General features: G+C 33.8%; 1 protein-coding gene across 1 annotated transcript in view; it reads left to right on the plus strand.

Moving 5' to 3' along the window:
* Positions 1-8193: 8193 nt before the first annotated feature.
* The window catches only part of LOC127838562 (kelch-like protein 3), a 28039-nt gene continuing 10169 nt past the window's right edge, over positions 8194-26063 (plus strand). The window contains exon 1 of the mRNA XM_052366375.1: positions 8194-8328. Coding sequence (XP_052222335.1) covers positions 8326-8328 — 3 coding nt within the window. The 5' untranslated portion in view covers positions 8194-8325. The remainder of the gene's footprint in view (positions 8329-26063) is intronic.

Here is a 26063-nt window from a genome sequence, read left to right on the forward strand (position 1 = left end):
CCTACATGTAATTTCGTGCCCATGAACCAGTTAATTTGAACACCAGTCTAGGTATTGCTTGTGGATGACTCAGCAATATTCACGTTCAAGGCATGTAGACATGCGTCTTTCATACATAAAGCATCGTTTTAACATTTTCATCACGTATTTGAAAACGCTCGGCGTTTCATATCGGTGTGAGTTAGAAGTACTGCTATAAACTATTTTTGTTTCTAAAAATACTCTTAAAACCATAGAAAAAATATAAAGGTAGACAAATCCTGTTTATTTTACACATTTAAATTCCCTTGCCAAGGTTTTCAGTTAATGTCTTGCAAATTATAAAAAAAATATTACTTTTATTATTTTAATAATAAAACGATTAATACAAAGCATACGCGGAATTACAAATTATGTACAACCAATCGGCATGTAATCGGTGCTATATAATTACTAATAATTGTAAGTGGGTTATCGGTCCTATATTTCATTTGATATCAGATTGTTATGATCGTATTGCCACGTGCATCACATTAATAGACCTGGTTGATTGCAGATGCACCATTCTCCGCCCCCATGTTGAGTAATGCGTCCTTCTTAAACTTGACTAGGTGTATTCTAGTTAATACATGATTTCGATAAAAACGGATGCGTAATATTGACGCATTCCAGATGGAAGCATGGACAGAAATCGAGCACAAGAGTGTCACATGTCGTAGTGAAAAATACACCGGAACCATAACGAGTAATGGTAGCTGTGACTGAAAACATATGCATATCATTAATCGCAAGTCTAATATTATGGAATAATGATTTTGATGTATAAGACAGATGGGTAGACGAAATAAACAATATATGAACACACGAACGAACGCGAGCGAACGAATTAAATGTACAAAACATGTATACCGGTAATTACGCATGTACAATCGTTTGATTTACAGTTTGTACGTATTTCACACATTTTACAAAAAGGCTAATCGGACGCGTGTGCTGAGAACGATAATGCATTGAATAGGAAATTAAATATGTGCTTCCATGGCTGAAACGAAAATTATATCGTACATACATAATTTGGGATGTTCAGTACCGTATAGTCTGAGGTCTTTTATAAATTTGGTCAAGTCTTTTGAAAAAAAATCGTGTCTATATATTATTGTCGAGAGCATGTAGGTACCCTTTTACATGAGTATTTTTGTGCGAGAAAGAAATAAACGTGTGTATGTTATTTTGATCATAGGTTAAAATGTTTTGACGAAATTAATAGAAACGCCTTATGGTTATTTTCAGATTACTTTAGCTATGCTTATGGTTTACGGCGAATCAATGTGAAGCAAATCACACAATATGTTCAATTCATTTAGAACATGCATTCATTTATTTTATCATTTGGCTTTTGAAAGTTAATACTCGAAAGTTGCCGACGATACTTATTCGAAATTCCGATTCGGATATTGGATTTTTAAAATTAATTTGGGAAATTCTGACAAAACCAAAATTGAAGTTGGTACCACTATAAGTTGTTTGCAGAGGGCTGTCGTGTATCAGTCAATGATCTGATAATAGCCATCATCAATAAACGAGATCATTGTTTTGATAATTAGCATACAACGGGCTATCAGCGTCTCTGGCATGTAATGCGTCCCACATAGATAAACCTTGTCCACATTAGTTAATAGCAGAGGAATAAAAAAGTGCATATCTAACAGTCTTCATTTAACTTTGAATTATACTTACCGTAATGCCGCGCTTTATCAGTACTTTATTCAAAAGATTTTACCAATGGAATTTTTTTACGATTGTACGATGAGCAACATTTATTAAGTACCTTGTTTTTTTTTAACTAATAAAAAAGACTTCGCATTTTTTAGAGTATTAACGCTTGCAAAATCATATAAGAAAACTTCTTATTATCTTTCATGATTAAACAAAGCACCCCAAAACGAATGGAGATTCACTCTGGGAAAACAGGGGCCGTATTCCAGTAGCTTCTTAAGTTTTCACTTAAGTTATGACATTTCTTTAATAAATTTCTTAAGTTAAATTTGAAATGTAAAAAACAAAACATGAGGCACTTAGTGTTTCTCTTTAAGAAATTCCTTTAAGAGTTAAAGGAAGTTTACTTAATTTTAAATATATATGAAAAAAAACACAGAGTAAAGAAATTTATTAAGTTTATGAAGCTATCAGAATTTAACTTAAGTGAAATCTTATGTTTAAAGAAAAAATGGCGGTGATAAGAACAAATATTGCGCAATATTTTAACTTAAGTTATTTTTAACTTAAGAAGCTACTGGAAAACGGCCCCTGGACTAAATGCATGCGAAAAAAGAGTCGTCTCCGATAAACCCGGACAGCCCGCACAGGCTACTAAGGGATGACACTTTCCGCCTTAACTTGATTTTCATTAAGAAGAGACTTCCTGTAAACGAAAAATACCATAAAAGCGGAAAGTGTCGTCCCTTTGTCGCCCGCTATTCTTAGACGACACTTCATGCACATGCATTTAGCACCGTTTTCCCAGGACGAGGCTCAATTTTGTGCAATAAATCAGTAGGGCACACACAAACGTAATAATCGAGATGCTCGTTATCAGAGAGAGCGATCCGAATTCACAGCGTGTGCGGCCTGCATTTAATTACCGCCGTCCCATGGGGTAAAGGTTCGCCCCTCCATATTAATCCAACTTCATACGAGCCCGAGATTAGTGATTATCGATTACGTCACGTGAGTGGGAAACTGATCCGATCTCCGATCACTATCACAATATTACTAGCATGTGTAATCGAATGTGTGTGTGTGTGTTTTTCGAAGTTCGTGAGGGTTTTCCGCGCCCGAGGCAGCAATACACGTGGACCGGGGGTCAGCATTAGCAGTCCTACATAACAAACCAACTAGACTCATGTAAGTTGGGACTAATGTTAAAATATAGCTGCGATCACCCGCTTTTACTAGCGTTTACGGAAAGGTTTTCCATAATGTTGTGTTTTTGTTTGGAAGGGAAGCCGGTAGAAATCGCGGTATGGTGTCTACCAAACAAACTCACATGCTTCCGGGAAAGAGCATTGCACTCGGGTCGCCTAGGCGGATAGCACGTGTACCAATTACTGCGCTAAGCGAACAATCGCGTAATCGAATGGTGTTGTACTTTGAGGAAAAGAGTCGGGGCCCAAAAGTTGGTTGTTTAAATTTTTAAACTGTCCCAACCAACCATTTTTTTGTGCATATTCTAAAGTTTTCTTGTTGTTTTTTTAGGTCGATGTAGACCATGTAGTTCATTTCTTTCTGCATCGGATCATATTTGCAAAATTAACTATTACATTTCATGTATACAGAAAGACATGTTCAAAGAGATAAGAAGATTTCTTTCGTTGACCTACGACATAAACCTGTTAAATGACTTGTTTTATAATGTAGAATATGTTTCACGAAAAACAACGTGTTTTTTTTTCCGAACTACCTACCTTTTTTTGTTTGGTGGGAACAAATAACTTGTCAAATCAAATTAGCTGATATAAGAACTACTACTGAACACGTTTGCGCATAGTATGTTGTGCATGTGTGCAGTTGCGTAGCTAGACTATTTATTATTTGTTGACCCAATCATAAAGTCACCATACACAATTAAATGATTATCCAAGCCGACGCTTTATTAAACACTTATAGCTTGTATGCTATATACTGCTAATAATTTGTTTAATTTTAGAACAATTGATAAATAACAACTACTTCATATATTATAACTATTGGAGCATAATTAGTGACCTACAATAGAAACGCTAACCTTAATTCAAATCAGGCAAGTGGCTGTATAACATGTATACACATATAGTTTTAAATCATGATCTTCATTCTTGAACGTTTCACGAAAAAATTGTTTAGTATATAAGTCATTAGTACAAAGGGTTATATGCAAACATAAACGGTTTTAAACCCATTTATGCCTAGCGTCTAGAAAAAATGCCTTGGCAAACAGCGTAGACCCAGACGAGACGCCGCATAATGCGGCGTTTCATCAGGGTCTGCGCTTTTTGCTTACAGGAACTCATGTAAGAAATATTCTAAATATAGAAACAAATATACAAGACATCCCTAATTTTGGAAATAAATTGATCCAATTTAGAAGGAGATTTATTATTTATTATAGTCTCATCCAATATTTACATTTATCACAGATCTGCATATATAAAACAATAAGATAAAACATTGGCCACTCATAGAGTGAGTTATAAGAGACTTATAAGACTTATACATGCCAATTAATATGCATGTTAAAATCTATATTGCCACCACCAATCTTACTTATTTGTCCTACAGATTAGTTGTCGAATATTATCCAAAACTGTGAATTGTGACATTATCGCACAAATAATTAAGGATGGGAGAGTCCACTAGTCTTAAATGGGTTAATGTCGGCCATAACTAAATGCCTCATATCGGCTCAGAAATTGCCAGCATTTGTTTGCTGATTGAGTCAGAAAGGCATGTTTGTTGTAAATTTGATCATATAATAATTTATCTGTCTATAAGATTAAATCTTGCGACGCTCAACTATCAACGCCTCCAATGTTCATGATTTTTTAGACCTTTTTTGTCGATATTTGCGAACAAGTTCAACACCCGGCCATACTAGGCCTACACGTAGATACGCGTCGCTGCTTCCGGGCTCTTACGCACTCACTTCGTAAGACAGGTTGGCTTGAAAATACGTTAATGTGAAAAGGGTGTATACGCAGAGGCAAATAACAGGTGAATAATGTAACAGGAAAATGCGCGGTAATTGGTTTCACGGGAATGTGTTGTTTTTCGCGTTCGCTCATACATTAATAGTTTCATTTAAATCATATGCGAATAAAAAAGAAGAACGATTATAAATGACGAGAACAATCAACATGAGAGACATCAAAGAGTGTAAATTTAAACAATCGACATTACGACACACGACGTGATAATTTATCGTATTACTTGCAGAGAAATTATTGAACAAATACCAGTAGAAATCCCTACACTATTTGCAAAACTTGTTCAAAAAGCATCAATCTGTGTTTAGTTGTGCTTAATTGCCCACAGAACTCAAGGTTCGCACCTGGATCGGAAAAGCATTCAGGAGCTTATTCTCGCAACTTAGAGACGTTCATGTATAATACATACGTATGCATCAGTGATTACTGTACATCTCACACGGACGATTTCGGATAAAACTAGAAATTCCTGAACACTGGAAAAGCCCAAACTAAAAACAGCCTTCTCGAACATCATCAAGAAAGGCTTAACAAGTTATAATGCAACACTTAAGGCTGGCTACCGATCGAAATTCTGTATGACCTCTCTAGCTAATGTCAATTAAAACACTAAATGTAAATGTCAATATTGTTTGATTGACGCCGATTTATGACATGTTGGTGATGTACGTTTATAAGTATTGTTGTCTGCTAGCGTATATTCAGTTGATATATTCCATATCATGCGCGATTTTTTTCCATGAATGCCCATTGATTATTAAATAATAACATTTATCCTTTATGCAATTAACTCAAAGTACTGTTTACAGTTGCATGTGAAACGACGTGTTTAACGAAATAACGTTTTAAAGGCTGAAGATTTTTATATTGTGTTGCTATAGGAAATATCTGTATTTCATAACCGTTTTGTTCTTCATCGATAACTGTGTTTAATATACATGTGCATATTATTATGATGTTATACATTAATAATTGTTGTACGTTAATGAAGCAAAATAAAGTTACGTTAGTATGCTTAAACTCAATTGTTTTCATTCAGGTAAAGGCATTAGGTTTAGTGTTGGAAATACAAATTTTGACTAAAACAACATGTCCTTTTTTACTTTTCTTAATTTTACAATCAGATTTTATTGCTGTTTGATAATACATGTAAAATACATGTATATGTGTTTAAAAAAAATCTTTCTTGTCTTAAATTCAACCATTTTAAAGTGTACACACGTACGTGTCATATTAATTAGTACGCAATATATGATTTATAATCATTTAACGACAGGTCTTCTGGATTGTACGTGGGCTTACATTTTTACATTACCGTGTTACTGACTTTTATTTTTTAATATTCGAATAGAAATAAATGTCAAGTTAGACACCTTGTTCCGTAACATATTGTAAATAAAATGGTCGGAGCAAAACTTCGGGGCCGTCTTAAATAAATAAATAAGTTTTTCTTGCTTACGTTCCTCTATTTTAGTTTTTAAGATATCTAAATGCGATTTAAAAAATAATTTGAGCCAAGTATACTATTAATATATGTAATAATATTATTCATATGAATCTTATGCGTTTTGACGGTTGTCATTGGCAGGACTATATTCACCAAGGTACCAATCTATACCGGTGAATGTCTAAAAATAGCACGATGCTCTCTGGATTTCTTGGAAATCATGAACAACATGCCAAACCAGGTCGGAACGAATAGGAACCCACGTGACCGCTTTCGGGTGACTTCGGACAGTTTCATTGTGCATCAGAAGTTACATAGTAAATAGTAAAAGCACGACAAGCATTAAGATGAAACAAATTATGTAGTCTGCAGGAAATACCTGGAAGCAAATTACGTCGAATATTAATCATACAGGCTGGCATATTTGGCCATGTAACTCTTACTTGTAATTAAGGTGTTCCCCGCTGTGCTGCAATCCCACGTACGTACATACATGTGGATATTAATAGACGCTCGAGTATTGCACGCCAATTCCAAAATATCGAGATAGTAAAGCTTAGTTAAGGTGAATATATGTTTAGCCTGTATTGTAGATTGATTAAAGGTGACACGTTTGATTCCCACTGTTTCATCATATATCCCCTCAAAGAAATGGTACGTTCCACCAATAGAACGGACTCCAAAATGTCGAAATTAGTAAAATGCTCTTTATGAAAATGAAGTTGCCGAGTAGCGATACAATTACGCAGATAGGTTATTTATGATAAATTTTACAATTGTTTATTGTCGGACATTTCTACTATACACTTGAGTTAAGTCCGTAATTACAAATGGGCATCATATTATTTCAACGTCAATCTAGACGGCGAGAACACAAGTAATTGTCATTTGCCCATTTTATCTATGCTAGACTGTGGAATCATTCGTTGCTGACAGTATGCTAAATTCAGTAACATTAATATTAAAGTTAAATCAACTTAACACATTGATTGTGTTGTAAATGCTGTGTAAAATGATAGTTACACCGCAGAGTTTTGACGAATAAGTTTTACAATAAACTATAAAACGTTGGTGAAAATGATGTTTTATAACAACTGCATAAAGATTAACTTTTACACAATTTTAAAACGCAAACAATCATATTGTCTTGTTATTTTTTTAATTCTGATCTTGTCATGATACATCACCTAATATTTTTATGCAAAACCTCATAATAATAATATCGAACGGAAACACACTTTAAGTGAAGTAACTCCATAATGTATTATTATTAATCTATCTAAGTTACCTCCCTTGCATGGTACATGTAAAGCGTTCCGTACACGTTAGTTATTTCTATGTGTAGGAATCGTTATTTCCGAACATGTGTTTCTTAATGAATACTGATCATTGCTCTTGTCGTTTTCAATTCCACTTCCGCAATAATTACCCAGTAGCTAATAGCTTTTAAATGTACTTATGACTTGATTATGTAGTTAATGTGTCATTTAGTGTCTTTTGATTTATACTTTGTTCTACGGTATACAATTGGCCGCTTCAAATGCATAAAATTTATATATATTTAGTGTGCATAAAGTAAAAAGTTCATGGGTGATGTCATTTAAGTGAAAGCAAGTGTACTTGCTGTCAAACGGGAACAACCCGGACACACCTATTCGATTGATGAATAAATAACATCACAGTCTACTGACCTTTAACCAGTGATTCACATGCTTGCTCTGAACAAAATTTCGTCTGGCGTGTTCAATAAGTTTGGGGCACATTCTACTTTTCATCAACGGAGGTCTATAACGACGTTTAAATACATCGTGACGTTTTCATGCGTTAGTGAGTGTAGAGATGTGTATTGCCATTGGTAGTACATTTATTACGTCACTTATGTTTAAACCTTCTATGTTAGATACCGTCAACTTGATATCTTACATGTTCAAGTAAATGTAGCTAAACATTGCAAAACTAAAGCTAAACATTTCAATTATGTTATTGGCGCTTTTCTGTTGATGCTTCATTAATTCATAGGTAAAGGGAGGCAAGACAGACTGATTTCCTGATACAGTAAAATACCAGGGTGATAATTGCCTCCCCTATTGGTAAATTTGCCAATATTTTTTGTTTTGTTTGTTTTGGTTCTATGGAAACATTAAAAGTAATGACACAATGGTAAGTGCAAGTTCGTTATTAAAGTATTTAAAATTCAAGCCAAAACTCTTGATTTAAACTCCGTAAGTGATCAAACAATTTCTGGTTTTCGATTGTTCATTATTAATATATATATATATATATATATATATATATATATATATATATATATATATTATATATATATATATATATATATATATATATATATATATATATATATATATATATATATATATATATATTATTTTGTGTATGGAAGCATTTCTGAAATGTATCAATGAACGGTAATGTAGTGATTTTCGACATTATTCAATCTCTTGAAGAAATTAGCTAAAAAAATTGCATCGCTTTACGAGTGCAGTCTACAGTAGATATTGTGTACATGAACAATTCGGAAATTCACTCAAACCAAATCACTTATTAAATTTTAGTATTTGTTTTCCAAGAATTCATCGAATCGTCTATTATTTTTCTTGTAAATACTTATTTGACTGGTTTTATTGACTGAATTTGATAATAAGTACGGTATGTTGTATTTACATGTATATATATATGAAATGCTTATCATCTGTGCAGTAGGAGCTGTTAACAGGGGGGGGGGGGGGGGCTTATTAAAGTTAAGGGCACGTAAGCGGATCATTAACGGGGCTGTCCAACAGCTGTTAACAAAAAACGCCAACATTTTGATAACGTTTGATTTTCTTGTCTTGCAAATACTTAAGTTTACGGCCTTTGAGTCAGTACTGACAAACTGTGTGTTATGGTTTCCCGTTTGTAAAATTGAAAATGTAAGCGACTCGTCCGATAGATACGACAATTTAAGAAGTCAACCAAAAAGTATAAATCATGTGAACATAATAATTAGAAATGTTGATATAAAATATGTCACTCCATTTTAGTTTAAAATACATGCATATGCGCCACCACCTTGCCTTAGTGCCAACTTCTTGGCATCGGCTCTATCTCTGGTTAAAATGCAAAAATATCTAGTAGATCGATCAGAGGTCATTTTTTCAAAGAGCATCTTGTATCTTTTGAAAGCGATCTGTTGATGTCATAAAAGATTCAATAGGATGGAAATTTGCTTGTCAGTTTCATACAGGCAGAATAATCGATTTGCTTAAAAACAACTCCATCATGTCACAGCTTAAAACGGTCCTCACGTTTTAAAATGGCTTGTTACTTTATGTTTCTGTACCTTGTTGGATCTTCGCTGAATCTCCCTACAATGCCCGAATTTTAAACTAAGGCAAAATTAACCCAATATATGAAACCTACACTGCCTCAAAACCTACTATTGCCTCTACATTCCTCCATCGCTACGTTAAAAAAAAAATCCGGTTCTTAGCGCCATATCGGAAATATAATTGGCTCATGCATAATGCATCTTCAAACAGAGGTTGCGCAAAGAACTAACGGCCATGATGTTTCAAAACATTTCACTTTAAAAAACAGGTACAAAACTCCGCCTTTGATCCTGATACAAGTTCTAAGTGCATCAATTGATTGTGTGGCACATGGGACCCTATGCTAAATATCTATATGTTCATTGCATGAATACATTATTTGCATCATTTATGATTTATTTTGTGCATGCAATATGAAAATTAATCAACGTCAATTAGTCTTTGTAAAAGGTTTTTAGTTTGGCTTATTTTTTTTTCAATGCTTAGGAACATTTTTGACAAATTCTTGTTGTATAAAAATATTTATTAACTTCATATAAAGAAACTCTCAATATTTCTGGTCTACTGCTTTACGATTATGTAATTAGATGTAAAATGCATTTCAAATTTGCTAATTAATACGATTACCGTTTTTTAAAGTGATTCAATTTGAGTAAAGGGGCTATCTTGCATGAATGTTTTGTTTATAATGAGAATGCAATACTGCTCAAGCAGCTGGAGTTTCACTTCTTTATAATGAGTTCAAAACTTGTTATGAAAGCATTTCAATGGGTTTCAATTAAAATTTCCGTACACGATAATGGAAATTATAAGAGATAAATTAGGCAGTTATTGGAAAATGTTTTATTCCGCTAGCGCTCAAACCGGTTTAAACCACAGATGCTTTTTATTGACCGTTCCAAGGTGATGATCCCAGTATTAATAATTTAATGTTTATAGTTGTAGTCCTGTTATGGGAGTATTGGATAACAACATGAATTTATCTCGTTATAATTTCTCGATTTACATTCTTGTCTTTATTATTTTTTGATCATCAAAATATATAATACATGTTAGAATTGTCTACGTTTGATTTATCTTTTCTTTCAGAAAATTAGTATTCGACCTCACTTCGGTCAAACAGAATTAATGAATTTAGGATGTTGGTATTGCGCTGTTTCAATGTATTGTTAGTAGGCAACTCTCACTCAGATCTAGCTTGGGTATGCACGAAAAACCAATTGAATCAAGGTCAAGTTCATTGTAACTAAAAAGGAAAAAAAACTGTGTGCCGCGCAATAACTGGTACGTAGTTTACACGCAGTTTAACATTTTGCATGTGAAGGAATTCGTATTAAGGAAAAGGACACTGTTACTTAATTAAACAAGCCAATTATCGTAATAAGTCGTAAAAGGTTGAGAACCTGGTTTCGTGGTATAGTTACGTTGCCCGTTTTCGCAGTTTTTTATGATATATAAGAGAACGAAAAAATGTCTTTTTATTCGATATGCCTATTGATATTGAAATATTATTAAAAATTAGAAAATTAGAAACTTCATTTTATTTAAGAATTTTTATATACATCAAAATAAAGTGTGAATCAATAAACCACCGCACGCAAAAACTCAATAAGATATTTTCGTTAAAACAACTATCGTTACTAAAAAAATCTATTAAAAAAAAAACAAAGTTTATTGATAGATCTTTGCGTAACTATTGTGCTTTCTTATATTTATTCAATTAACATTGCATTAAAAAATAACTGACAAAATACAAGAGCTGTAAGTTTAAGCTAGCATTCATAATTTGTTTTGTTCTAATGTTGAAATGAAAATTTTAAACTATATATTACAGTCTGAAATTTTCATTCAAAGTGTGAAAGAGTCAATCGTTGATACACTTTATTATAAGTGAATAACTATACAACCGGTAAGAACGAAAAGGTAAACATCAAGCGACAATATTACCGGGTATTGTACCGGTCTCCAATAAAGTTATTAACTCAATAAAGGTGACATTTACTGCCTTTGCGAACAGCGGCAATTGTTTATTTCCAATAATGGTTTGTCCGATGCTGAGAACATTTTGGTTCCAGCAGACTAGCTGCTAGCGAGTCCTTGTTTGATTTATTAAAAGCAATCCGGGTACCAGACTATTGATCAGTAACCAATCTCTATCGGCATAGAGAGACTGGATACCACATATGGAGGTAAGATTTAGGACATTTTCGATCAAATAAAAACCAGAATGTGATATAGAAGTATAGGTATATTCTATAAGATGGTATCATTCTTTCTAGATTAAGTATGTATTAAATAATCATATTTATTATTCATGTACGTGTATGTACATTTGCAAACATAACATAAACACAATTTATATATAGTTCAACAATTTATACCATTGCTATGTAAAACAGCGTTTAATTAAATTATCGACTTTCAATTAAAATTTGGCCATTTTATTTAGCACATCAACCATGGTGCTGTTAACGAAAACTGTTGCATCGATTTCACTTATTACAAGTATTCGATAAGAAAAAGAATATTGTTAACCCATTTATGCCTAGCGTCTAGAAAAAAGGCCTTGGCAAACAGCGTAGACCCAGATGAGACGCCGCATGATGCGGCGTCTCATCAGGGTCTGCGCTGTTTGCATAAAGGAATTTCTGTAAGAAATATTCTAAATATAGAAATTAATATACAAGACATTCCTAATTTGGAAATAAACTGATCCAATTTTGAAGAATGGGAGAATCCACTAGGCATAAATGGGTTAATAAAGTTTGGATTTGATTGATGATTTGTTAACGCAATGGCGTGCTTCGTAAAGAATGCCACCGTAAAAATACAACATTCGTAGTACTATATTTTTTCAAACTTAGTTAACATGCATCTTTAACGACTACCCTTTATCGTATATCGCACAATAAAAACTCCCTTAATCATACCCGTATTTCACATGCTTTCATCGCACGTTATGTAAAACATGATTAAAACCACGTCCCTTCGTGAACAACACGTACATGATCACCTCATATACACTTACACGTACATTAAAAGTATACAACAAATCGTTTAGAATACGTTTCATTCTATATAATAGTTTTATATATTCAACAACTACCATACACATATAAACCAAAATGATCAGTCTACAACGCACTATATATACGAAATCCCCAAGACTAGCATTCGTCAAACATATATGTCAAACAAACATTAAGTATTCGCATCAAATACACCACATCATTTAGACTACCTCGAGTTCAATACACCACATCATTTAGAAAACTCGCATCTAATACACCATATCATTAAGACAAACTCGCATCTTATAAATCGCATCATTTAGATAAACTCGCATCTAATACACCACATCATTAAGATAAGCACGCATCTAATACACCACATCATTAAGAAAACTCGCATCTAATACACCATATCATTAAGATAAACTCGCATCTAATAAATCGCATCATTAAGATAAACTCGCATTAAATACACCATATCATTTATACAAACTCGCATCTAATAAATCGCATCATTAAGATAAACTCGCATCTATTAAAGGGGCCTTTTCACAGATTTTGGCATTTTTTAACTTGTTCATTAAATGCTTTATATCGATAAATGTAAACATTGGATCGTAAAAGCTCCAGTAAAAAATCAAGAATAAAATTAAAAAAAGGAAAAGAACATTGCCCGGAACAGGTTTCGAACCAGTGACCCCTGGAGTCCTGCCAGAGTCCTGAAGTAAAAACGCTCTAGCCTACTGAGCTATTCCGCCGAGTACACATACTTGACGTATTTTATACCTTATATAAGCAATCTTCGTAGTTTCACAAAATTTAACGACAAAAACAGAACTCTCCAAATTATTCAATCGTTTCGCGTTGCAACGCTTTATAATTTTTAGGTTTTAAAATCGTCAAAAGATGCATATAATGGCTATATTAGACCATGGTAAATGTTCAGTATTACTGTTTCCTCACAATTATCATAACTAAAACGAAAATTTGCGAATTTGAAACAACTTTTTTCAATTTTGTCAATTTACCAAAGCGTGAAAAGATCCCTTTAAATTCACCAGATCATTACATAAGACAAACCCTCATCAAGTGCACCACATCTTTAACACTACCTCGCACATATATAGGTGTTTATTTCTATCCAATACGCCATAGTAGGCACATGAGGACAACATAAATTCACAATAAAATTAACAACAACGTAGGCAAAGCAAAATGCAAAAAAATAAATAAATAATAAGGATAATAATACACACGCACGCCCATCCGCATACACCCACACTCACTCACGCGCACACGAATACACCCACTCCCATACACACATGCCCACACTCACAAGTAAACTAAACATACATAAAACGTACATGGACAACACAATAATCATGAAAACAAGCGGAGAAGCCCATTATGAGTGATAAACAATTATAATCGAAAAATACATTACAAAATAATAATAATCTAATAATTTATATATCGCATCGTTAAGACTGCGTCTATTAATATATACCGCATCGTTAGATCAAACTTGAACTCAACGTTCCACATAATTAAGAATACCCGTCATCGAGACTAAATCACAGCTTAAATACCAAATCCTTACGACTACCTCACAGCCTTTATAACAACCACATGATTAAGTCTACCTCGGACTCTATAGCACATTATTAAGACTGCCTTTCATCATTCAGCATGTACCAAATCATTAACCCATTAATGCCTAGTAGACTCTCCCATCCATCTAAATTGGATCAATTTATTTCCAAAATTAGGGGTGTCTAGTATATTTATTTCTACATTTAGAATATTTCTTACAGAATTTCCTTTAAGCAAACAGCGCAGACCCTGATGAGACGCCACATCATGCGGCGTCTCATCTGGGTCTACGCTGTTTGCCAATGCCTTTTTTCTAGACGCTAGGCATAAATGGGTTAAAACTACATCGCATCGTAAAACCACACAAGTAAGACTAACTCGCATCTAATACACTACATCGTTAAGCCTGTAAGTTTTATATGTACCACATCATAAGACAACATGTCATCATATATACCACATCATGTAGTTACATTGCGTCCCGTACTACGTTAAACGGTAAGGCTACCTCGCATGTTTAGACCACTCGGTTGACACCACATCGCATCTAACATTCCAAATCATTACGACTACCTCGCATCTTTACACCATACCTTCGCATTCATACACATATATTAAGACGTTATCGCATCAAATGTAAATTGTATAACATAATTATTAAATGAAATCTCGTGTGTTAAGAAGGGGTGGATTGAAGCAAGTCCCGTCTTAGCCAAAAATAATTTACTTAAAATGTTCTTAAAAAGTTACTAAACTATAAACTTTACCAAGAATATAACCTACAATTTGGTCCGGTACGTGTGCATTATGGAAACATGAGTATAGAATATATCTAAATATAGCGATGTTTACCCCAGCTTCTAACAAGATAACATTTAAAACGACCAATCAAACGCCTGAAATAGTGTGCGTTAACATCGTGTCAATAATGATCTAGAACGCTATATGACATACCTCTGATGCAGGCAGTCTTGTCAGGCGTTGTTTGCAGACACGCGTAAATTAATCATGGGGTGTTTTATCTGATCAATATTATTGTTTAAATATTAACTGACTTTCCATCGACCAGCTCAGCCATAATGACGGGTTCAAGTTTCTGTGACTTGCTATTATCCGTTTATATTACCAAATAACAATTGATATTTGTTATGTGAACTAGACTTTTGAATTCATGTACACTTTTTACCAGCGACGCAAACTCGAATTGATTGAAATAAACATACTGTACTTATTTTTGTACATTGACGGTCTTTCATCGAAGCAATTGTTCTTTTCAAAAATTGTTAAAACGTTTAAACAATGTTTGAACAGTTAGCATTGTATGCAGTGGTCGATTGGTTCTAGAATTGTCTGCAATGGTTCACTGTGGCTCTCGCATTGCTTGATTCCTCCGTGTCTGCAAATAGTGTATGTATGATTGTCTTCAGGTATAAAAGGGTTACATTTAACGCTGAAAAACACAATGTAAGACAATAGAAGATTGACGAAAACGACTTAATGATATTTCAAGTATTGTATCGCGATCATCAATTAGAAATCCTGGATAAAACGTGTGCCATTGACTGGTATTTTATTGCAATATAACGTGAAAAAAATGCACATGTCAAGACAACTCTTAAGAGATTAATTGTGTTCTCATATGAGCCTTGTTCTGAGAAAACAGGGCATAATGCATGTGCGTAAACTGTCGTCCCAGATTAGCCTGTGCAGTCCGCACAGGCTTATCAGGGACGACACTTTCCGCTTTTGTGACATTTTTCGTTTAAATGAAGTCTCTTCTTAGCAAAAATCCAATTTAGGCGGAAAGTGTCGTCCCTGATTAGCCTGTACGGACTGCATAGGCTAATTTGGGACGACACTTTACGCACATGCGTTATGCCCAGTTTTCTCAGAATGCGACTCATATAATTGAAATGCACGTAACCCGACTTAAAATATCTCTTCGCCAAAAGTATTACTTTCAGGCAGCAAAAGAGTATTTCTTCCAACTGATTATTAAAAACACATAGCTTCTCGATATAATATTTATAATAATCCTAGAATAGGACATAACGTAGTATTTTTATATTAAATCGTTTCCCGTCATCCAACGCAACGGACTCCAGTTTCTAGATTCCGTTTTAAGTCGCGCTATTGTAACTTTTGTGACAGGTCACATGCTATTATCCGTTTATTGTGACATAATCTTCATCTATATAAATAGATGATTTATATTTTGTTTCACATGGAATGTGCTTTCTAATCATGTTAACAGAACATACAGTTCATTTACATAACTTGAACAATTCATGTTATATGCATTTTTTACAGCATTAAGTAAGTTCAAAAGAACTTAAGGATTTGTGTTTGTCAATAAATGCATACATTTATTCATACAAGGTCGGTTATAATAAGATTTGTGAATATATTAATTCTTTTATTCAAAATGATGACAAAGTGATATTCATCTTAAATATCTTTTGTTTGGCATTAATCACATTTCGTTCAATTGTTGTGTATGCTTTTTTCGGAGGAGGTTTACTTGTACTCTTAATAGTTCCAATTTTCAACATAAAGATGATAGTCTTACAAGTGATAAATGCAATCGTAACTTAATTTTTTTTAAGTGTGTCAAGGTAATCTGGAAATTCTAGTTTTGAAATTGTGAACAAAAAAATTATGTGAAGGTATAACGGAAATAACCATAGAACGTAAAACCAGCATTCTTAAGCAAGTCTCTAACGTTTGATAAAGAATTATTTCATCGTTTTACATTTTCTACATGTAATCGCATGTTTATAGTGTACTATTATGAGTTAAAAATGCAATATTTTTTTTGGAGTATACAACCCCGCATACTGCTGAATTAAAGTAGAACATTTTAATACCAAGTATAGTTTTTAAATCGTTTATGTACTCGTGCAATGACCTCCCTTTGAGTGGTTTGCTTACACGATTGATAATACTAGTAAACAGACAGACAATTTATTTCGACTTGTACATTGCAAACAAAACAAACAAATACAGTTCAGCATATCAACAAATATATACATTTATTTAATATTTATTTATGTATATTTATTTACCAAACAAACAAGAGGATGAAAATAGTAATAACATGTATCTCGTTTAATTCTGAATCAATGATCGTTCTTTAAGTGATTTGTTTTGTGGTTTTTATGCATGTATATAAAAAAAACAATTTTAATAATACCGTTCTATTTTTGCTTGTTACAAACGTCAAAAGACAGTAGGATTTAATAGGCTTTGTTCACATGTTGTTCTTATTTAGGAAAATATAGGACTTACGACAACCAAATGGAGGTCGGCCTCGATGTCGTTCGAATTGCGACACAAACAATATCTTTGGTTTCTAGCAATGTTATGTCCAGCATATCTATGGTCACGGTGACGGTCCACCTGTTTGACTATGCAGTGGATGAGCTCACGGTGACGGTCCACCTGTTTGACTATGCAGTGGATGAGCTCATAGTCTTGATCCCATAACTGATACAATCCCAAGATAATTAAATAAGATGACATTTTCTAGTTGCTCGTAATTATAATTTGTGTGTTATTTCCGCCTTTCTTGTATTTTGTACGTAAAATTTTATTTGGTCAACCTTGAATGATTCACAGCTTCATATCAAGTATTATTCGTTTCGGTGTTTGTTCAAAAAATATTATTGTATCGGAAAAAAGGAGTTAGTAATAAACAAATGTTCTTAAGTTATAGTTTCGTAATTAGTATTACTCAAACATTGTTCAATATCATTAATAAACATTTAAAATAGTGTCGGTATGTCCATTGCAATAAACCAACATCGCAATTCAAGAAATCTTGCAAATAACCCATATGCTTAATACATCATTAAACGTCATCGTAAACGGACTGAACAATTTTTAACGATTAACCATTTATACAGGTCTTCATCAGTTTATTCCAGAATTCGATTAAATATTATCGAGTCGAAAAATGTTCATGGGGGTAATTTATTTTTAGATCTGTTTTGATTATATACATGCTTTTTATAGAAAAATGTCATCGACAGTACTATGCTTAGTGTTAAGCTATTGTCTATTTTGGTTTATTTTACATAAATATAAACAGAATAATAAGCGATTGCCACCCTGTCAATATAATATTTGCAGTAATGCCATTTTCTAACAACTGTCTTGTATAACGTTAGATATTAAGTACACGTCTTATTACTGTGTGATCACTTTGTTTTTAAATGATAAATACAAAACAGCTCTCTAATCTTAATAATTTGCGGATCAAATGTGTTACCTTTTTATAAATCTTCAACCTCAGGATTTGTTAAATTAATATTTCCCATTGTGTTTCCTACTTAAAAATATTCGTAAATAATATTATCAATTGAGTGTCATTTAAAAGAATCATATAATTGTATTGCCTTCTGTATGTAAATAAATCGTCTAATTCCCAGAATGTTCCCATGTCATTTTAGTTTCTTCCTCAACAATGATGTTCGATGATGTTCGATGAGGTATATGGCTTAAAACGCTGAAAAAAAAGTCAAATTCTACATCGTCGCCTTATTCTGTGATTTTTTTGCAAATTTCCGATTTTTGGGGGGATCTCGTATCATTATATTTTAGATATTAATTCCTGTAAAAAGTGTATTTAGATTTTGTTTATTGGTACTTGCAATCCCTTTTCGCTTCTTACATCGAATCTCTGCTTCCCTTATCTTTACACAAAATGTGTATCGTTTAGTTTGTCAATATTAACTATTCGACCGCTACACATTTGTATCACAGGTGGTTAGCGTGTGGCTATGATATTAATAAGTGAAAACATCATTTTGAATGATAAATAATCATATTATAACGAAAAATCAAATTTTCTGAAAAGAAAATTTTCACTATCAAATATATATAGAACAAGGTATGCAACTCAAAATCACCCGAAAACGGGGTGCATCGCTTTGAACAGCCATATCTTCATCAATTGTGCAGCGATTTTCACGATCTCGGTCTTATTCAACGCAGAAATGAATTGCCTTTCTGGAAATGTATATGTCTTGCAATATTTTTACAAATGCTGGGTCAACTTTTAAGAAATAACACGATACACAACTCGCATGACCCAGTTGACACTGATCAGGCAGTATTTAAGACTGAAATCTTAACGGAGTAAGGGCATCTTCCCTGCAAAGTTCATGTACCTCGATACCATAATTCAATAAAACGTATGAAAAAAACATTATTACCGTGCTTGTCGTTACATTATGCATCAAAACTAACTTTCCAGACATTTTAAACACACGAGTGATTTCATTGGTCGAATGCGAAGGTGTGCCTTTACAACTGTAGATTTCATTCATGAATACTGCCTGACCATTGTCAACTGGGTCAAGCGAATTGTGTATCGTGTTATTTCTTAAAATTTGACCCAGCATGTGTAAAAATATAACAAGATATATACATTTCCAGAAAGGAAATTTATTTCTGCGTTGAATAAGATCGGGTTCATGAAAATCGCTGCAAAATTGATGAAGTAATGGCTGTTTAAAGCGATGCACCCCGTTTTCGGGTGATTTCGAGTTGCATACCTTGTTATATATATATATATTTGATAGTGAATTTTTTTTCAGAAAAGTTAATTTTTCGTTATAATATGATTATTTATCATTCAAAATGATGTTTTCACTAATAAATATCATAGCCACACGCTTACCACCTGTGATTCGTATATCACAGGCATTACATACTGCTATAAGTTACCATAAGCATTCGTGCGATTGTTACTGGAAACAAGCGCATGCAATGTTCTCAGTTTAGTTACAAGATCTACCGCTACTATTATCTGTTTACATTACGCATGTTATAACTGATCCCAACTTGAACTGGGCAATATTGTTAGAACTCGTTTGGTTAAGTTGCCCTTATTGTAGACCTTGTATACTTGAGTGTAAAGAGTTGTTCTGATCTGTAATAAAAAATTAATCAGGAGGTGTTAATCTGAGAACATTATTGCTTGAATATTTAATCATACTAATTACATCCCAACGACCATCGCAACAGTCGTTACTGACTCCACTTTGTGGATCCCTTTTGACGCGGTAATGTTTTGTTTGTTATTTGTTATAACAGAGGTAATCACGTGATAGTCAATATGGCGACGTCAATGCCGAATCAGGTATTTCTTCGTCGTTTTATACCATTTAGTGCTTGTATTACATTTTTAAATACCGTCCACTTTCCAGCCATTTCAGCAAGAAAGTTACTAGCGTTTATTTCGTATTAATATTCGCTTTTTATTCGCTCTATACATCTACTTTACTCGCTGCGAAATTTCTTAGCGGGCTGGCCTAATAACGCTCCACTAAGAAAATTTGCAAGTAGAAGTGGGGAGTAAAGTCGAGATATAAAGCAAATTTTAATACGAAATTAACGCTGGTCACATTTTAACTGATATGGCTGGAAATTGAGCGTTATCTTGACTATCACGTGATTACCTCCTTTGTATAAACCTATTTTAAATAAATCAAAACACATGTTGAATTTCCATTTATAGCTCACCTGAGCACAACGTGCTCATGGTGAGCTTTTGTGATCGCCTTTTGTCCGTCGTCGGTCGTGCGTCGTCCGTCGTGCGGCGTCAACATTTGCCTTGTTAACACTCTAGAGGCCACATTTATTGTCCAATCTTCATGAAATTTGGTCAGAAGATTGGTCTCAATGATATCTGGAATGAGTTCGAAAATGGTTACGTTTGCTTGAAAAACATGGTTGCCAAGGGGCGGGGCATTTTTCCGAAAATGGCTATAGTAAAATCTTATTAACACTCTAGAGGCCACATTTATTGTCTGATCTTCATGAAACTTGGTCAGAAGATTCATTCCAATAATATCTTGGAAGAGTTCGAAAATGATGCCGATTGGTAAACAACATGGCCGCCAGGGGCGGGGCGTTTTTCCTAATATGGCTTTAGTAAAACCTTGTTAACACTCTAGAGGCCACATTCATTTTCAGATCTTAATGAAACTTGCTTAGAAGATTGGTCTCAATGATATCTTGGATGAGTTTGAAAATGGTAACGTTTGCTTGAAAAACATGGTTACCAAGTGGCGGGGCATTTTTCCTTATATGGCTATATTTGGCTAAAGTAAAATCTTGTTTACACTCTAGAGGCAACATTTATTGTCTGGTCTTCATTAAACTTGGTCAGAAGATTCATCCCAATAATATCTTGGACGAGTTCGAAAATGATGCCGGTTGGTTGAAAACATGGCCGCCAGGGGGCAGGGCATATTTCCGTATATGGCTATAGTAAAACATTGTTAACACTCTAGAGGCCACATTTCTTTTCAGATCTTCATGAAACTTGCTCAGAAGATTTGCCCCAATGATATCTTGGATGAGTTAAAAAATGGTAACCTTTGCTTGAAAAACATGGCAGCCAAGGGGTGGGGCATTTTTCCTTATATGGCTATATATGGCTACAGTAAAATCTTGTTAACACTCTTGTTTGCCCAATCTTCATGAAATTTGGTCAGAACATTTGTTTCCTGTGTAGTAAAGTTTGGTTTTATTATGTCATTATTATGTAACATTAACTGTATTATGTAATTTTCATAACACAGAATTTTCAAAATTAACATAACTGTTTTAGCCATAAGCACTTATGATAAGCCTATCAACAAAGAGATAGCTGAAAGAAAGACAACATGTTCATGATTTTGCAGTATTTATCTCCCTTGTTTAACCTGTTTCAGTTATCTATTTTTAGTTCTGCTCTGTAATTTGGGAAGATATTGATCATTGATAAATGGACTGTTCTGAGGGAAAATAATTACTAGTCTGCCAGTGATATCTTCTGAACTGAATAAAATAAGCTGTTTTGGCTAATTTAATCACCTCTTGATGCTTTCTTGAAAAGGTAACAGCTCTACACTCTAAATTATTTTTTAACACCAGCCTCAAGACATTTTGGCATTATAATAATACTAAATTATTCTAATTATTTAGATTATTTTTATTTGGTATTTTCTTAATTAGAAAGACTCTATTGTATTTCAATAACTTTAGTAAATACTTTTTATTTTTACATTTGATTCACTGAAGTTTCCTAATCTCCATAAATATTGTTATTTAGATTAAGTAAGACCTATTTTGTAAACCAGATTTTTGAAGCACTTCTAGACTTACAGTAACTAATATCTAATCAGTTTTTTGACAGATTGTGAACTTCTTTTTACATTCATTAAGGTATTTGCTGTATGTTGTTCATTTTTTGTAACGATACTTATATTCCTTAGACTTGGCTTGTACCTGTTCTTAATTCTTTGTCATTGTTCTTTATTTTCCGAGTTCTTGGAATAAAAGTAAGTTATTTTTGTTAAAGCTGCTTTGGTTTTCACTTATAAATAATTCTTTGAGTGTATTCAGGCGTCTCTGGCTGGACGCCTTTAGTTAATTGAATTACAACCAATCAGTGGTGTCATCCTGACCGGAAATAAGCGTTCGTCAAATAAATATTTCCGCATTTCATAAGTGCTCACAAAGTTACATAACTCGTAACCGTCCTGTGACCGGTTCATTTGCGTAAGCGAAGGACACCGCACTACCACACCTGGATACGACAGTTGAGTTCGATAATGGTTTGGATCGGTAAAAAAAACATGGCCGCCGGGGGGGGGGTCTTTTTCCTTATATTTATATGGTAAAAAAGCTTGTGAACACTCTAGAAGTCACATTTTTTGCCTAATCATCATGAAATTTTGTCAAAACATTAGTTATGTGGATTTCTCAGACGAGTTTGAAAATGGTCGTGATCAGTAAAAAAACATGGCCGTCAGGGAGTGGGGCAGTTTTCTTTATATGTATATAGTGAAAACATGTGAACAGTCTAGAAGACACATTTTTTGCCCTATCTTCATGAAATTTGGACATATCTTGGAGGAGTTAAAAAATGGTTCAGGTGTGTTAAAAAAACATGGCAGCCAAGGGGCCATTTGTTGTTCATTCTTCATGAAACTTGGTTAGAACATTTGTTCCATTGATATTTTGGGCTGCAAAGAACAGGTCATTTCTTTTTATCTCAGGTGAGCGACTTTGGGCCTTTCAGGCCCTCTTGTTTCTTTTTTCGAACATCTACGAATACTATTTTCTCGTAAAGTTAATATCTATTTATGTTTTGTTTGCTATACCTAAATGATTTTAAAAAAATAAAATAACCAGTAAGTCATGTTTAAATTACTTATTGGAACGCTATTTCCTTGCAATGTGAATTTAACTCATGTATGCCTAGCGTCTAGAAAAAAGGCCTTGGCAAACAGCGTAGATGCATGATGCGGCGTCTCATCAGGGTCTGCGCTGTTTCCTTAAAGGAATTTATGTAAGAAAAATTCTAAATATAGAAATAAATATACTAGACATCCCTAATTTTGGAAATAAATTGATCTAATTGAGAAGGATGGGAGAGTCCACTAGGCATAATTGGGTTAAGATATTGTTATAAATGTTCTTGAATAAGATTAGCTAAGTATTATTTCTAAACAATGCCTTATTACAAGCAGTTTTATAAATTTTTGAATAAAATTAGATTATTACGATGTTAGTATATACTGCATTATAACTAATGATAATATGTTATGGTTTTGCATTGGGATATTTGTAGAATATATCAAAATTGTGTATGTAATTTTGTGGACAGATATTTTAGTATAGATTTAAGTTGTAAACATAATAAGTAAAACCCCGATTATATAAAAATAAGTTATAATTATGCCCCCGAAGAAGGGCATATAGTGATCGCACTGTGCGTCCGTCTGTCCGTCACACTTTGCGTTTAGGTTTCGAAAAATGATCATACCTTCACATGTAACTTTCATAATTGGTATGCATGTGTATATGGACAAGGCCTTTCCATACGCACACAAATGTTGACCTTGACCTTGAACTTAGGGTCCGCGTTTAGGTTTCGAAAAATGCGTTTAGGTTTCGAAAAATGCTCATAATTTCTATCAAAGTGTTTATCAGGGGGCATATGTCATCCTATGGAGACAGCTCTTGTTTTCTTTCTGTGTTACATTTTAATTAAAATAGAACACTGCCACAAGCTTTTCACAGTGGTGATTGAATGCACAGGCATGCAATGCAGCCCATTCATTCCCAATGCAATTATTTAATCGATGTTGAAAGAATTGTCTGGATCAAAGATAAATGCCATGCATTAATTGCAATCTTGGCTGCTTTGTTCATGCGTTGAATATTTCATGAAACCGATTTTCATGTATGCGAATACGCTCATTTGATTTTTTGCGATACTTCAGAGAACTATTTTTTAAATGGGACAATTTATGCTAACCTGAGAAAATAGTTCTGATGGGGGAGCTTTTAGGAGCCCGTGTTGTTCATCCGTCCGTTCGTTAGTCCATCCGTCAACTTTTGTTCTTCTATCGACTGATCCTCCTGAACCGATATGACGATTTTAATGAAACTTCACGGGAATAATCATGGATGATAGAAATACATATACAAATACAAAATGAAAACTTCTTTAAAAGAAAACTATCTGCAACCTTAAAAGTCGGGTCTCTAATATTTGGTGCACGACATCGAGAGGTAGTCCTCTTCTTATTATATTCAAATCATTCCCTTTGTCAAAATTTGCCCCACTGTAAGGTTTTATTTTTATTTATATGTGTATAGTAATAACTCTATTTTTTTCTAATATTATCTCATACAATATTTAAAGTCTGTGTCATACAGAGTACAACAACATAGATAAAAACTACAGGTATTACACCAACATCGCGTATACTACACATTACATGTTATTTTCTATACGTCTCAGGTGAGCGACCTTGGGCCGTTCTGCTCTCCTGTTTCTCATTTTGATATTCTTCTATTAAACTCCTGTTTTGAAATGCAAATACAGGTATACCCATTTGCCATGATTGACTTTCGTCTAAACCTTTAATGTTCTTAAAATTCATACATGATATACTTTTAATATTTTTCCACACTTTTGTCTACCTTCGTTGGTCGTTATAATTATATCAAGATCCTTGAAGATTTTCATAACAAAATGTGATTTTTTTCGCGCGACTGTTAAAGTCATTGCATGCGTTATTTGCAGTCAGGTTTGAATGAACCTTGGCGTGATTTATCTGAGGAGTATCGTTTGATTATTTAATGACTTTTTATCGACCCACTCAAAATGTCTTCAACTTATAGATTCCTTTGAAGTCTCACTTTTTTAACGTCTGTGACGTTCTATAACCAGTTTATTTTATCGCATTGTCATCTGTTATTGGTTGTTAATATTATGCTTGACTAAATTTTACGGAAACCCTATTCTCGTACCGCTAAGTTACACGTTTCGACGTCCCTTTTCTCATTATATTATTAAATTAAGTTGAAAGTAAGTTGTCAAACAGCCGCGTATAACCTCTGTCGAGGTTACTAGTATTTCGGCCTTGAACTTGTTACCATAATTTGAGCCAGCTTAATTAACTCATACCTTTAAAACATCATTTCAATGACGTCAACGCTTCATGAAAATAACTAAATGGGTATATGAGAAATGAAGCATTCATGATAATAAAGGCTCACACATTTCCCTTCAAGTTTGACCTTGACATTGAGCCGCCATCAGTGCATTCTTCGTCTCCATGGCCTTATCATTATCCCCCGCCAGAGGCGGAGGGATATTGTTTTGGCGTTGTCCGTCCGTCCGTCCGGCTGTCCGTCCGTCCGGCACTTTTGTGTCCGGAGCCATATCTTGGAAGTGCTTTGGCGGATTTCATTGAAACTTCGTATGAGTATATATATGCATAAGAGGATGAAGCACGCCAAATAGCATTGTACACCATCAGTTAAAACCGAGTTATGGCCCTTTGGATCTTGAAAAAATGCTTTTTACTATAGGCACTTTTGTGTCCGGAGCCATATCTTGGAAGTGCTTTGGCGGATTTTATTGAAACTTGGTATGAGTATATAAATGCAT

This window comes from Dreissena polymorpha, chromosome 7 (genome assembly GCF_020536995.1).
Source record: "Dreissena polymorpha isolate Duluth1 chromosome 7, UMN_Dpol_1.0, whole genome shotgun sequence".
Taxonomy (NCBI): Eukaryota; Metazoa; Mollusca; class Bivalvia; order Myida; family Dreissenidae; genus Dreissena; species Dreissena polymorpha.